The sequence below is a fragment of the Fusarium falciforme genome, chromosome 10 (assembly GCF_026873545.1).
Source record: "Fusarium falciforme chromosome 10, complete sequence".
Classification (NCBI taxonomy): domain Eukaryota; kingdom Fungi; phylum Ascomycota; class Sordariomycetes; order Hypocreales; family Nectriaceae; genus Fusarium; species Fusarium falciforme.
This window is the reverse complement of record NC_070553.1, coordinates 1,762,398-1,776,820: the sequence shown is the minus strand read 5'-3', so window position 1 is coordinate 1,776,820 and position 14,423 is coordinate 1,762,398. Positions and strand designations below refer to the sequence as shown.

General features: G+C 38.0%; 2 protein-coding genes across 2 annotated transcripts; one reads left to right on the top strand and one right to left on the bottom strand.

Annotated features, from left to right (window-relative positions):
- Positions 1-5,441: 5,441 nt before the first annotated feature.
- NCS54_01247200 (Putative NADPH dehydrogenase C23G7.10c) lies at positions 5,442-6,734 on the top strand (the record flags this gene model as incomplete). The annotated part of the gene is made up of 1 exon (XM_053157705.1): positions 5,442-6,734. The coding sequence occupies one exon, from the start codon at positions 5,442-5,444 to the stop codon at positions 6,732-6,734; it is 1,293 nt and encodes a 430-aa protein (XP_053013680.1).
- A 924-nt stretch (positions 6,735-7,658) lies between these two features.
- NCS54_01247100 (Hypothetical protein) lies at positions 7,659-11,837 on the bottom strand (the record flags this gene model as incomplete). The annotated part of the gene is made up of 2 exons (XM_053157704.1): positions 7,659-9,886; positions 10,826-11,837. 2 exons carry the CDS (start codon positions 11,835-11,837, stop codon positions 7,659-7,661), a joined length of 3,240 nt encoding a protein of 1,079 aa, XP_053013679.1.
- Between the last annotated feature and the right edge of the window lie 2,586 nt (positions 11,838-14,423).

Genomic DNA, 14,423 nt, shown 5'->3' with positions numbered 1-14,423 from the left:
AGATATAGTAAGTAAGCCTATATTATAGAGCTATTAGAAATCTATTAATATATATATAATATATTTTATATATTATTCTTTAAATTATAAAATAATTAACTAAATAATGCTATAATACTAAAAGCCTTATTAAAGCTTAAAGCTAAGCTTAATAAGTAAAAGGTAAAAGAAATAATAGATTATAAGCTTATTAATAAAGTATTATTTTATCTTATTAAATAAAAAGGCTAGCTAATAGAGTATAATACTTAGGAGCTTAATTATTACTTAAAAAATATAAAAGTAATAATTAAGAAATATTATAAAGTTATAAAAAGAAATTATAAGAAATAAAATAATACCTAGCTAATACTTAGCTAGAATATCTATAAGAAAATAAAAGTATTAATTATAAAAAAGACTTAAATAAAAAAAATAAATAATAAAAACTATAACCTAATAGGACTATAAGAAAATAATTATTACTAAGTTATTATTAAGCATAAGCTAAAACCTATAAAATATAAATTATAAAAAATAAAAACTATAATAATAAATAATTACTTAAGGGTTAAAAGGACTAATATTAGACTTATTACTATTAATAGGCCTAGGGTTTATTAGGCCTTTACCCTTAGCCTTAGCCTTACTATAAGTAAAAGTATAAGTAATATAAGCTCTCTTAGGAGTAAGGGGAATAAGCAGCAAGTTATTACTAGAGTTATTACTATTACTATTACTATTATTATTACTATTATTATTATTATTAGTAAGGCGCTTTATACTATAAGAAATAAAAGGAGTACTAATATATACTATAATATAAATAGTAGCGAGAGTATTAGCTAAAATACTAGTAAGAGTATATATAATAAGTAGCTAAGGTAAATTGCAATAAAAAGAATAAGTTTTCCTCTTATTAGGGATAGCTATAATCTTAGTGAATTAAAGGTAAATTAATATATGATAGAGGGAATAAAGCTTAGTATTATTATAGGTATAGGCGGGCTAAGTAATATTAATAAGACCGCAGATCTTAGTCTTATCTATATAGACCTAGGCCTATATGCTAAGTTAGTGAGAAATATAAGGCAAAAGAAAGGATAACCTATAGTTATAAGAATATAAATGGACTAAAGCTTATAAGAAGAGGCAAGCTCGGCGAGCTAATAGCTAACTATTATCTAGTTATTTATATTCTTAGCGGGATTAATATATTAATTCTTAATATTATTTTAGGTAATATTATAATTATTAAGGTTAATAATATAGTACTAAATAATAATATAAGAGGTTATTAGGCTAATACTTATTAAAGGATTAATAATAATTAAGTAATACTCTTAGAGGGCAATATAGAAGTTCTAGTATTACTAGGTAGCGCTAAGGAGCTTATTAGGAATCTAGGCTAGAGGTTAATAATATAAAGCTAATAGATTAACTAAGAGAACTTATAATATTATATCTCTAGGTATAATAATTATAATAAATATAAATAATATTATTAGTATTAATAATATATATTAAGTAAGTATCTTTATAGATATAAATAAGATAGCTAAAATATAAGTAATTATTAGCTTATTAATTAATAAAACTAATATTATTATTAAAGATATAATAAGGCCTAAAAATATAAGTAATAATATTAAGAGTAAATATTATAAAAAAAAAGCTAATATGTTATTAAAAAGGAGTAAGATATATAAAAAAACCTTAACTAAAAGATAAAATATTATTATAATAAAAAAGATTAAAATAAAATATATTAAGTAATAAATATTATTTATTTAATAAGTATTAATAAGCTAAAATAAAAATAAGGCTCTAATAGAACTAGTAATATTAAAGGACTAATAAAGTATTTTAATTATTTATATTATAATAAAAAAGGAATAAAGACTAATCTTAAATATTTAAGGTAATATAATAAAAAGCTTTTATTAAGGCTTTATTTATAGACTAAGGAACTTAAAGGAATTATTTAAAGCTTTTTTATTTACTTAAAGATCTTAGGGACTAAGATCTCTAGAGGGGAGGTAATTATAAGGATATAAGGCGGCTATTAAATCTACTAACTAATCGGGGTAACCCCGGCTAGTTATTATATATATAGAGACCTCCTAAAAGCTTTATAGCTAAGCCACTATAGAAGGCTTAGTAAGTTAAAGTCTTATATATAATAGAGACCTACCTTTAATCTATGATTTTACCTTAATTAAGCTATTAAGGCTTATTATCTTATACTTAGGAGATTATTATCTTAATATTAATTAATAAAATAATATTAACTTATATTAATAATAAATAATTAAATTACTTAGCTTTTTATATTAATTACTTAAATAATTATAATTTATTTTTAATTTCTAAGTTATATTAATTTTAGCTTTAAATACTTTTTTAAATCTATAATAACTATTTTACTTATAATTATACCTATAAGAAAGCTAATCTTATTAAAGTTATAAAAATTATTTAATTAGATATTATATTTTATAATTATATTTACTATAAGCTAAAACTAATTATAAATAATTATTAGGTCTTTATATTTAGCTTTTTAGTAATTATATTTATAAAAGAAATATATCTTAAGCTCTTAGTATCTCTTAATAAAGTTATAAGCCTAATATATACTAATAAGTAGCGTATCGCGGTTAATAAGTAATTAATTAGCTATATCTTTTATACTATAAAGCTAAGGGGGAAATCCTCGCGAATCTAGGTTAAGAATAAAGTAAATAAGTATCTATTCCTCTAGATTAAATAGCTAATGTGATTTCTAGATAGTATTATGTCAAGATTAGATGCCTTGCTGCTGACGCTAGAGCGTTATTAGATTGACTGTATAGATCGTTGCAGCGCGTTAGAGCTTTAATTTTAGGTCATTTTAAAGGGCCTAAAGGGCAAGAAGTATTCTAGCCTTATAATTAGATTATAATATACTAGGTGGTTAAGAATTAATTAATTAAATAGATAAGGTATAGGTTAAGGGATTTTTATTTTACTTACTTATCTATTTTACTTACTTATTAAGTATATTAAGCTTAAATTAATTATTAGTTTTAAGTTTTTTTTAATAATATTTAATAATAAATATTATAATATTTTTTAATTTAAAATAATATATATAAAAATTATAAAAAACTTTATTTAATTAATAAAATTATAATTTATATTTATTATTATAATTATTATAAATTATATCTTAAAGATTTTTATTTTTATAATTTAAATATTAATATTAACTATTAAGTTTTTTTTATAAGTTATTATATTTATATTAAAATATAAGGTAGCTATTAAGGTTATTATCTTATAATTCTTTAATTTCTTTTTTAATAAATAATTAATATAAAATTAAGATAAAAGAATTAAGAAAACCTTATTATTTCTTAAAATAATTATTTATTTTATAATTTATTATAAAAAGTAGCCTAAGAAATATCTTATTAAATTTTCTTAATTTAAAAGACTTTAAAGAGCTAATCTAAGAGACTAAAGGGCATTATAATTTACTTTTATTTATAGGCTAGCCTTATAATAACTTATATTTATTAAATAAGGTAAGTATTATAAACCTTTTTAATATAAATTAATAATAAATATTATCTTATTAAAAATAAAATAAAAATTAATCTTAAGAATTTTTTTTTTATTTTTATATTTAGCTTTAACCTTATTAAATAAGTTAAGAAAAAGCTATAAATATAAGAAATAAAAATAAAAGAGATAGTAATTAAAAGATTAATATTAAAGAGAAGAATTATTATATATAAGAGTTAGATTTTAACCTTTTTAGCTAATTAATATATAAGCTATTTATTATAAATAGAGCTAGTTTTAATATATATTAAAGCTATTAATAATTATATAGATAAATCTTATTAACTTAAGCTTATTAAGACCTTAGGCTTTAAGTATAAAGCTTATATTATTAAAGCTATTAAAATATTAATTATAATACTTTAATTCTTATTTTAAGTAATAGAAAGTTATAAAATAGTTATTTAATAAGTTTTTATATTATAATTAAGCTTATTATAAATCGTTTAAACTCGTCGTCTATTATTACCTATCCCTTACCCGGCTGAGTCGGAGTGGCGGCCGCCGGGCTGTTCTGCCAGAGGGCTGCACAGGCTCCTCGATTGAGATTGGCGGGAGTGTGGATCCCCAGATCGAAGCGGTCCGGGGCAGCAGGCGGGTTCGTCATTGACGGGGCCATCGCCGCAGCTTGCAGCTGCGCAGGGCGCAGGTTGGGGCATTTGTTGTGCACTTGTTAAGGAACTAGGTGTAGACAGAGCCACTGTCTTAACACTTGTATGCGAAGAAAATGTGATTACAAAGGAAGGTGTGGTTTGTGGTGTTTTTATTGCGATTTTAGTCCTATCCCATGAGCTGTCATAAGCCTCCGGAGCGGTCACGACAGGGGGCATAAGTCAATCACATCGATTCATATTAGGGATACATTATCATACACCAAGCTATGCCCATTGACGGGGTACTCTGCACATATGAACATAACAGACCATAGCATCATTACGCCGTCATTAGGCTCAATCTGTTAGCCCTCTAACACTGGGGCGAGGTACGGAGCGGAGGTTTATGACAGCTCATGGGATAGGTTAGGAAAATGTAGCGGTCCTGCGCTGGCTTGAGGCGATTAGCTTTGGAACTGCAATTGTGATTTCACGCACTAGCTTAGTCCCCAGGTTAAAGCAACGTAAATCAATACAGTTCAGCAAACGAGAGCGGCCAAGGCTGCCGAACACACTGGTGCTTTGTGGCTACAGGCATATAGCCGCGCAAGGACTCGGCCACCGCCTTTCCAACACACCAGACACACGGGTAGTACGGGCAAGGATGACGATCAAAAGGCGTACGGGACGGAATTGCCAGTAAAGTGCTTCACAACAACTACCTATGCCAAGGCCGCACTATACTGTTTTTAAGTTAGTCTCTTGATTAAGTAAGTTATTTATCAGAGGTCGGCGGTTTATACTTGTCTAATCGTTAGCAAATAGCCTTTCATCCCCTTACAGTACGTGCCAACTCTTATAGCCGCTGCGCTCTGCTCCCCTCCCCTCCACCCACATGTCTGTGATTAACAAACTGAAATGACAGGATCTTGCCATTTGTGGGGGCGTTGTGAGAGAAGAGAAGCTGCGATACTAGATGTGTCTTGGGGAGACTCTAATAACCGAAAATTTGCTTCATCGGGCACGGAAACTTTTGAATGACAACATTCGAACTCCACTCCTGGTTTCACAATTGTATAAAACAAACAACCCGTAATGAGGCCTCTTGCTGTTAAGAATAGACTTAACCTAGCACAAGTACAAAGTTTGTTCGTGCCGTTTTCCACCGCCATTCTCTCGCCGATCGAAGACTCGTCATTCATTTCATTCCTCTCTTGTTAAAAGTTTCAACTCTGACGCACCATCACAATCGCGCCAATCATGTCGTCCAAGTTGGTTAACGTCGCCGCAAAGGGCGTTCCTTTCTTCACGCCGGCCCAGTCTCCGCCAGCGGGCACTCCTCTGAGCCCCAGCTCAGCACCCACGCTTTTTAAGCCCCTGACGACCCGTGGCGTGGTAGCCCACAACCGTTTTGTCGTGTCGCCCATGTGCACCTACTCAGCCTCCGATGGACATCTGTCAGACTGGCATATCGCGCACCTTGGTCAATTCGCACTCGGTGGCGCTGGGACCGTAATGGTGGAGGCAACTGCTGTCGAGCCAAGGGGTCGCATTTCACCTGAGGATTCAGGGCTCTGGCAGGATTCGCAAATTGCGCCACTAACAAGAATCGTGGATGTTGTCCACAGCCAGGGCAGTCTGGCAGGTATCCAGATAGGTCACGCCGGACGCAAGGCGAGCACCATTGCCCCCTGGTTAGGGGGTACAACTGCCAAACCTCTGGCTGATGAGTCTATCGGCGGTTGGCCAACAGATGTTGTGGGGGCTAGTCCCCTTCCCTACGCAGATGACCACGCTCCTCCCAAGGAGCTCTCGGTCGAGGAGATCAAGAACTTGGTGCAGAAGTTTGCTGCTTCCGCATCGAGGGCGGTCAAGGCTGGGTTCGATGTCATTGAGCTCCACGGCGCGCACGGTTACCTGCACAACAATTTCCTGTCACCCATCTCCAACATCCGGACCGATCAATACGGTGGCTCCTTTGAAAACCGCACTCGTTTCCTCGTAGAAACCATACAAGCTGTTCGGGCTGTAATCCCCGAGTCGATGCCGCTGTGGCTGCGCATCTCGGCCACAGAATGGATGGATCATAGCGAACAGCCGTCCTGGAACCTCGAAGAGTCGATCCGTCTCGCCAAGCTACTACCAGGTCTGGGCATCGATGTGCTGGACGTGTCTTCGGCAGGCAATACACCCCTTTCTCGCATCCCATCCCACAACCGATACCAGACCGACCTCGCAGGATCCATCCGCGCTGCCGTTCGTGCTGAAGGGCTGCAGCTTCAGATTGCGGCAGTCGGCAAGATTACCGAAGCAGAAATGGCACGCTCGCTTGTTGAGGAAGGGAAGCCGGTTGAATGCAATGGCGACGGCACAGTAGAGGTGGATGGCGACCACGGAGTTGCACAGGCCGAGCTGATATTGGCTGCGAGGCAATTCCTTAGGGACCCTCAGTGGGTTCTGAATGTCGCCAATGAGCTTGGCGTGAGAGTCAAGTGGCCGAATCAATATGAGCGGGCGGCGAGGAGGCCCAGGCAGGACACTGAGAAGCTTTAGACTACTCGCAGGTATGCACAATGATGCTGCTCGGCAGGCATAAGACAAAAGACTGAGGAGAGATACGCTGTGAATAATGGGGGTACAATATTACTACTTCGGTGGTGAATTGAGGCATTGCTGAGCAGCCCCTTTTAGATCTGGATAACGAATAAAAAATGAGTACGAGGTCGGTCGGTTCACTTTGAATTCAGCGGGACGATGCCGGCGTGATCCTCAAGTCCAGTCTGCGACCCCGTGAACATATTGACATGGAGCAGGGATGGATGCAGATAGATAATCTGCTGAGCTCAACACCACACCTGGCTAATAGTCACGGCATGGGCTGTCATAGCCGATAGCAAATGACGGCCCCCGCACCGATGTTTTTCGTTGTCTCTGTTATCTTAGAAACCAGTGGTGGTCTGTCTTGTTTTTTTCTTTTTTCTTTTGGGAAAGATCGATGCAGACGCCGTGTTTTGCTCCAGTTAAGTCATTGTGGATGTTAGATGAACTTCTCGTGCCACAGGCAGTGAGACCAGCCACAACACCAACACAGTTTTGACACATCAGCAGCGCCTTAACGATGCAACGCTGCATACTATCGAACTTTATCCAACTGAGCCATCACTGGCCAAAGTGTCACAAGTTTCGACCACTCTCAGCAAGTGTCTGTCATATTCGTAGAGCTTCCTGTGGTCAGAAATCTATCAATTCAAGACCAGGAACTCAGTATCCGGTATACCTATTACGAGAACACAATACCGAAATTCGTTGCCAAACTGCGTCGGCTGGTGATACGCTCCATTCCATCACAGTCCCACTAAGCCTATACCCTTGGAGACAGCAAGCATCCATATCACATAGCCTACTGCTTTGAGCATGTAACCGAACGCCTCAGGGTAAAACGGCCTAAGCCGCATTCGCTGTAGTGCGTTTGATGGATCACACCTGTTGTTGGTCAACCATGCCTGGGTCAAGAAAAGTAGGCCCCATATTAGCGTCTCCCCAATTCAAGTTGGTTTCCAGGAAGGACGACAGCATTGGGTGGGTATGCCAGGAGTCTTCCATGAAGCCTGTGTCCATGTCTTGTATGTCTGGGATGATGTCATCAGGCATACCAGCCACCAGAGCCAATCCCGGTATTCTTGAACCGGCGTGAATCTCGGCGGGATTGGGGTCAGCGGACTGGCCATCGCCATTGAGCGGCGGACCCTGCACATCGTTTTGCGTGTTGGAGACGAGGTTGTCAAAGAGTCTCATCACCCAGGGCGTCGAATCCCAAGCGTCACTGATGTTGTGCCATGCCATTTGGCACATCATCATCGATGATTGCCCTAGCTGGGCCCGAGAAGGACTACTGCTCTTCATCTGCGTATAAAATACGACTTCAGCCAGAAACAGGCCGGGATATGCCTCGTGCGGCAAGGTGAGGGTTGCCGATCTTCGAACGATGCCACAAGCAAGCGTAAGAATCCGCTGCGCTGCGGAATCAATGGTAGATGCGCAGCCCTTGCCTTCCCTCAACGCCCAGGGCGAGACACTGGAGACTGAGCCAGAGCGGCCGTGGAATGGGGCCGAGCTCCCAGGGTCCAGACGGTGGCTACCTGACGATAGGTGGCCCAGAGTGCAGAGAATGACATGATGATCGTAAAGGATCGAGAGACACCACGAGAAGACATTTGTTGTGTGGGCAGCGTCGTCCCACCGCAAACTGGCTGGCAGCTCCCGTAGCCAGCACTGTAGCTGGTTCATGAGGTCAGGTTGTACCTCATTGCGCTGGGCGAAGCGTGAAGCAATGATGCTGCGTAGAATGATGGATAGCCTGGCCACGTGTATCTGATACAGACCGTAGGTTGGCTTGAGGGGATTGTCAGCAAATTCGAGGCTCCCAGAGTCGGTTTTGAAGTCGTCCATGGTCAGCATCTCGGTATCGCAGAACTCCATGTTGATCCGAAAGGGTCGTCCAAAGAGGGCGCCGCAAGAGGCATCGCGAATGACAAGGGTCCACCACAAGCGACGTAAAAGGCTACGATCTTGAGGGTTGATATTGGCATTGGCCATGGAACGGTGAAGTCCAAGGCCTTCGGCAATAGTGACGCTGGTGCTGTTCCAGCTGTAGCAGTTCCAAAAGTTGTTTGGTCCCCCAGCCCAGAATGCAAGTAGGATGGTGCTTTGCAGCGTCACAATCTTGTTGACCTCATAGCCCGCATCGAAGAGTGCCTTGGCTCTGCTATAGTAATGATAGCGCGCCTGTTTACGGCTGTCGAACCTGGCTTGATGCAGTATAGATATTGGGCTGAAGGTTGATGCGATGAAACAGACAGCGTGCAACAAGAGCCATGGCGTCGTCTTGCTGCCGACTTGATTGAGGAACTCGAGTCGATTGACGATAGGATACAATGGGTAGACTCGATCCAGAAACACTGTCATCAAGCCGTCCAAGATCTCAGCCTGGGGATACTCAAAAGCACCCTTTGTCGTGAGACTGCGGATCTCGTCATCATTCATGTGAGCTGGGTGCTGCTCAGCAGGAAGTTGATCGCGCTGGGACGCTGGCTCGGGCACAGGGGGCCCAGGGTAGTGCAACTTGATGGTACCACCCTCCTCCAGATCCTCCAGTACCATGGCCAAGGGGAAAGACTCGCCCAGGTAAGTGATGGAGCATTTGTCAATAAGCCTCTCTCGGTCTCGCCGGCGGGTGTCGAGGAAGTGATCGAACATGGCGGGCCAACTAATCTCGCGGTACGACGAGGTGGTCGAGTGAGACACGTCAGAGCCCGGTGACGAGAGATTCTGGCCTGCAGCCTCGTGGAGAGAAAGGCGACGGGGGGACGGGTCAGGCATGGCAGACCGAGCGGCATTATTCGGATCCGCAACGTCAGAACGGCATGTAGGCGATTGAGCCAGCACTTCCGATACTGCCTGCATGGAATTGTGACGGGTGTCTCGAAGTTGACGGTCCATGTCCATAGTATCTTGTGCCGCAGACTCGGGTTCCTGGGGGGCCACGATATCATTTTCCAGCGCTTGCGCCAACTGGGAGGCGTCTGTTGCTGGTTGCCGACCTTCCCCTTCCCGTGCTCGGCTCGCTTCTGCTGTGATAACACCGGCGCTCACAGGTTCGCCCTCGCCCTCGTCCTCGGACACAGGGGCAAGGGGCTGTTGCCTGGCTTTGTCGGGTCGCGATTTGTTCCTAGGGTAGGTCCCTCTTTTCGATTTGATGAGGTTGCAAGGGGAGATACCAAACTGCTCACACCGCGTGCAAGGCGTGCCTCGCGCGACTGCGTCACACTTGACCCGACGGTCATGGCAGGCTTTGCAAGCCTTGGCTGCTCGGCAGCGGACAGAGGCAGGTTTTGCAGCAGTGCCCATTAGAGAAAGGGTACGGGAATGGGCAAGGCAACGGGTATACAGCAAAGGATTCGGGGGTAAGCAATGCTGAGTGTGCAGGATATGACCGATGAGCATGATAAGTTGAGTACGAGCTGAAGAACCTTCTCCTCGCTTCCCCACGTTGACGCCGTGCACGGGCTGCCCTCACATGGAGATCACGCTAATCGAGTCAAGATGGAATGGTCTAGGCAAGCATCCATTGCTGTTTCGTAGTTCACTGAAGGGGCAACCCAATAATTAACCCCCTGCCCCAGTCCAGTGTGGTGAGCGTCATCTGGTTTGAGTGACAATGCTTTTCCCGACCTCAAGAAACCTCGACAGTCGCAAGTGCAAGTATGTACTAGGTGACGCCATGCGCAGACGAGAGACAACAGGTAACAGACAGACAGACAGTTGGATGCAGAGGCTTGTCGAGTGTCACGGAACCTAGACAGGAACCGATTGGTTCTCTTCTGGCTGCGTACTGTATTTTTTTCATCGGCAGCGTAGCGCCGCCTGGTTTGATTGGTCACAGGGAGCCTGCCCCATGCTTATGAATCAAACTGGCCAACAAACCCGACACAATAACGTTGGCGCGGCATCACACTTCCGCTAGACGGAAATCCACCCCGATGGAATCCATCTTCCGACAACCTGGGGGACGCGTGGTCTGAATTCTAAGTACTCTGTCTACAGCTCGGAAGTAATAATACATTTTATCAGGTCCGAAGGCTTACCTAGAACTAGCTGCAGACCTTTCTCGGCGTCCAGTAAATCGAACCTGTGCGTGACGAGAGACTTGAGGTCGAGTCGGCCGGCAGCCAGCAGGTTGATGGCTGTCGGAAAGGTGTTGGCATATCTCCAGACCCCAAGTAGCTCCACTTCCCTGACGACCGCCAACCCCAGATTGAGCGTCTGCATCGGTCTACCGAGCCCGACAACCACCACCCTTCCTCCGGCCGTGGTGGCTCCGATACAGGCATTCAGGCATGCCTCGACGCCGGTGCATTCAAAAGCTGCATCCACTTTCAATCCTCTCTGTCCCTCGCCCCCCGGAAGGCGTGCGTAGGTCATATCGGCAAGGTTCTGGTCCTTGGCAAACTCAAGCCTGGCCTCATCGACATCAACCATGGCTACTGACGCTGCTCCCGACGCTTTAGCCACAGCAGCACAGAGCAGACCAACTGCACCGGCTCCAAAGACCAGAACCGAGTGTCCAGCGTGTATTCTCGCCTTGCGGACTGAGTGGATTGCTACCGACAGAGGCTCAATCAAAGCCGCCTCTTCATATGAGACGCCATCCGGGAGCTTGTAGACCAATCTAGCAGGATGATTAAGGCGTTCTTGAAGGGACCCTTGTACTGGAGGCTTCGCGCTTGCAGATCCATTGAATCGCATCCGACTGCAGAGATTATACCTGCCGTCGAGGCAATGTTCGCAGCACAGACACGCCTGCTGAGGTTCCAACGTGACACGATCCCCAACACGGATGTTTGTTACCTGGGAACCAACGGCTACCACCTCCCCTGCAGCCTCGTGTCCCAGAATAAGAGGCTCAGTGACTTCGTAAATACTATTTCGTCCATTCTGATAGTAGTGCTGATCTGTTCCGCAGATTCCTGTCGCTCTCGGTGCGATCTGGACCTCGTCAGGCCGTGGGGCCGCCGTTTCGACACGCTCGACGACCAACTTTTGAGCGCCGTGTAACACAACCGCATTGTGACTGCTGATATTCGGGTTGTTCGACATGTTGAAGCGTGTGGGTTGAGTAATCGATAGCCTGATTGTCGCTTCGCAATAGGTATGGGAGCAGGAAGCTTGTGAATTCGGCAGGTGAACGCGAGAGTATATCGCCCGTCATCATATCTTAAAGGCCCTGTTGGGCTCTTTTTATGCATCTTGCTGTCAAGAAAATACCACGCTAAATTAATTTAATGGCTCCAAGGCTGCTAGGCTATATGGTTCATGCCATGTTTGACTATTTTCTCCCCGAAATCTGGGCTGCGCTTCCATATGGCCTTCATGGCTGGTGGCAATACCCGTCCTATAGCCTATCAGAGTGGAATTGGTTTAGCATTGAGTAGCGATAATGACTTCACTATGTACCCAGAGGGCTGACTAATAATAGGCCGCCCTATTATTTATTATAGAAGAGGTATTATAGCTTATAGTTATATTATTATAATAACAGCCTTATATATTATAATTATACTATTTTTATATAAATTAAAGCCTAATTTTAATATAAATATTATTTATAAATAATAATTAATTTTATTAAGTATTTTTTTTTATTTAAGTCTTTTTTAAGATTGTTTTTATAGTATTATATAAAAATAAGTAAAATACTTAGTCTTAGGCTTATAATAATAATACTTAGTTTTTTAATAATATAAAATATATATTTTAAATATATTATTTAATTAATCTAATAAAAGTATTATTTTTCTAAAATATAATTAATATATATAATAAGTAAGTAGGCTAGATAAGTACATAGGCTAAAAGTCCCTTAACCTTTCTTTTTCTTAATTAATTAATTAATTCTTAATTACCTAAGATATCTTAATTAAATAAAAAAGTAAATATTCTTCTTATTCTTTAAGCCTTCTAAAATAACTTAAAATTAAGTATCTAAAAAGCTATAAAGATCTATAATATATATTATAATACCTTAGGTCGCTAGCAAAAAGGCATATAGTCTTAATATAATATTATTCCTAAATTATATAAGTTATTTAATCTATAGGGATAAATTATTATTTAATTTATTTTTAACTTAGATTTATAAGGGTTTTCTTTCTAATTATATAATATTAAAGAAATAATAAATTAGCTATTTATTAATTATAATATATTACTTATTAATAATATCACAGCCTAATATATACTCATTATATATATAGCAGGACCTATTACCCTACTAGCTAATTAATAAATAATTACTCTTAGCACTAAGGTAATTATAGTAATTACCTCCTTAATTATTATAATTACTTATATAATTACTATAATTAAGATAAATAAATAAAGTAATTAAGGCTAATACCCTAAGTATATAAGATATATATATTATACTTTCTTATATAATAGCTACTTTAGCTATTAATATAACTTAGTTATACTTAATACCTTTAAGTATATTATTAGATATAACTTATACCTTATTACTTAGACTATACCTAATACTCTCTATTAATATAAACCTAGTCTAATTAGTTTATTTCTTAAGAAATATATAATTATTATATATTAATAGCTCTTATTTAGTAATATATTATAAACTCTAAGTAATACTATTATTATAGCGCTTAATATTAGATCTCTTTTTATCTCTCGTAGTAAGCTATTTATAACCCCTTAATAGGGATAGCCCGCGATTAAGCTAAAAGAACCTAATATCCTAATAGATATAAATAATAATAAGAAAGAATATATTATTCTAGCCTTATATAAGGATAAGGTTTATAAGCTTAGAAATAAGTATAATTATTTAATTACTTAGTATAATAAACTCTTAGATAATATATATAATAATACTAAGATTACTTAAGAATAACTTATAAGTATAAAAATATCTATAAATATTATATAAGAATATTTTTATTAAGCTATAAAATAATAATAATAATAATATTAATAAATAATTAATAAGTAATAAAATTAAATTAATTAATTTATTATATTTTAAGTTTAATAAAATAACCTAATATAATAATAGATTTATAATCTTAGTAGCTTAATATTTAAATATAATACTATTAATATTACCTATAAGGATATTAGTAAGATTATTAAGCCTAAGGACTTAAAGCTATTTAATAAATAAGTTATTTATATTAAGATATTTCTTATATCCCTTAAGGCATATTAATAATATTTTCTTATTAAGATAATTAATATTAAAAGTAAGGTCTTATATATTAATAGATATCTTATAAGTAATATATTTACTTAGTTTAAGCTAAAGTTATATAATTTTCTTAAAAATAAGCCTACTAAAGAAATATAATATTTTTTTTATTAAATATAAAAACTTTAAAAATATAATTAAATAAAACTTTAAAATTATTAATAAAAAATAATAAGTTATATAAAAACTTAAGAACTTATAATAAATAAAGGCTATTTTAACTTATATAGCTAAGTTTATATAAATTATTTTATTTCTTAACTAGGGAATAAGCGCCTTTTAGATTATATTCTCTAAAGGACTTAAAGATAAGATTAAAAATAAACTCTATAAGATAGAAAAACCTAATAATCTTTAAGATTATATTAATATAGCTATTAAAATTAATAATTAATAGTTTAAATAATATATAGAAAAATCTA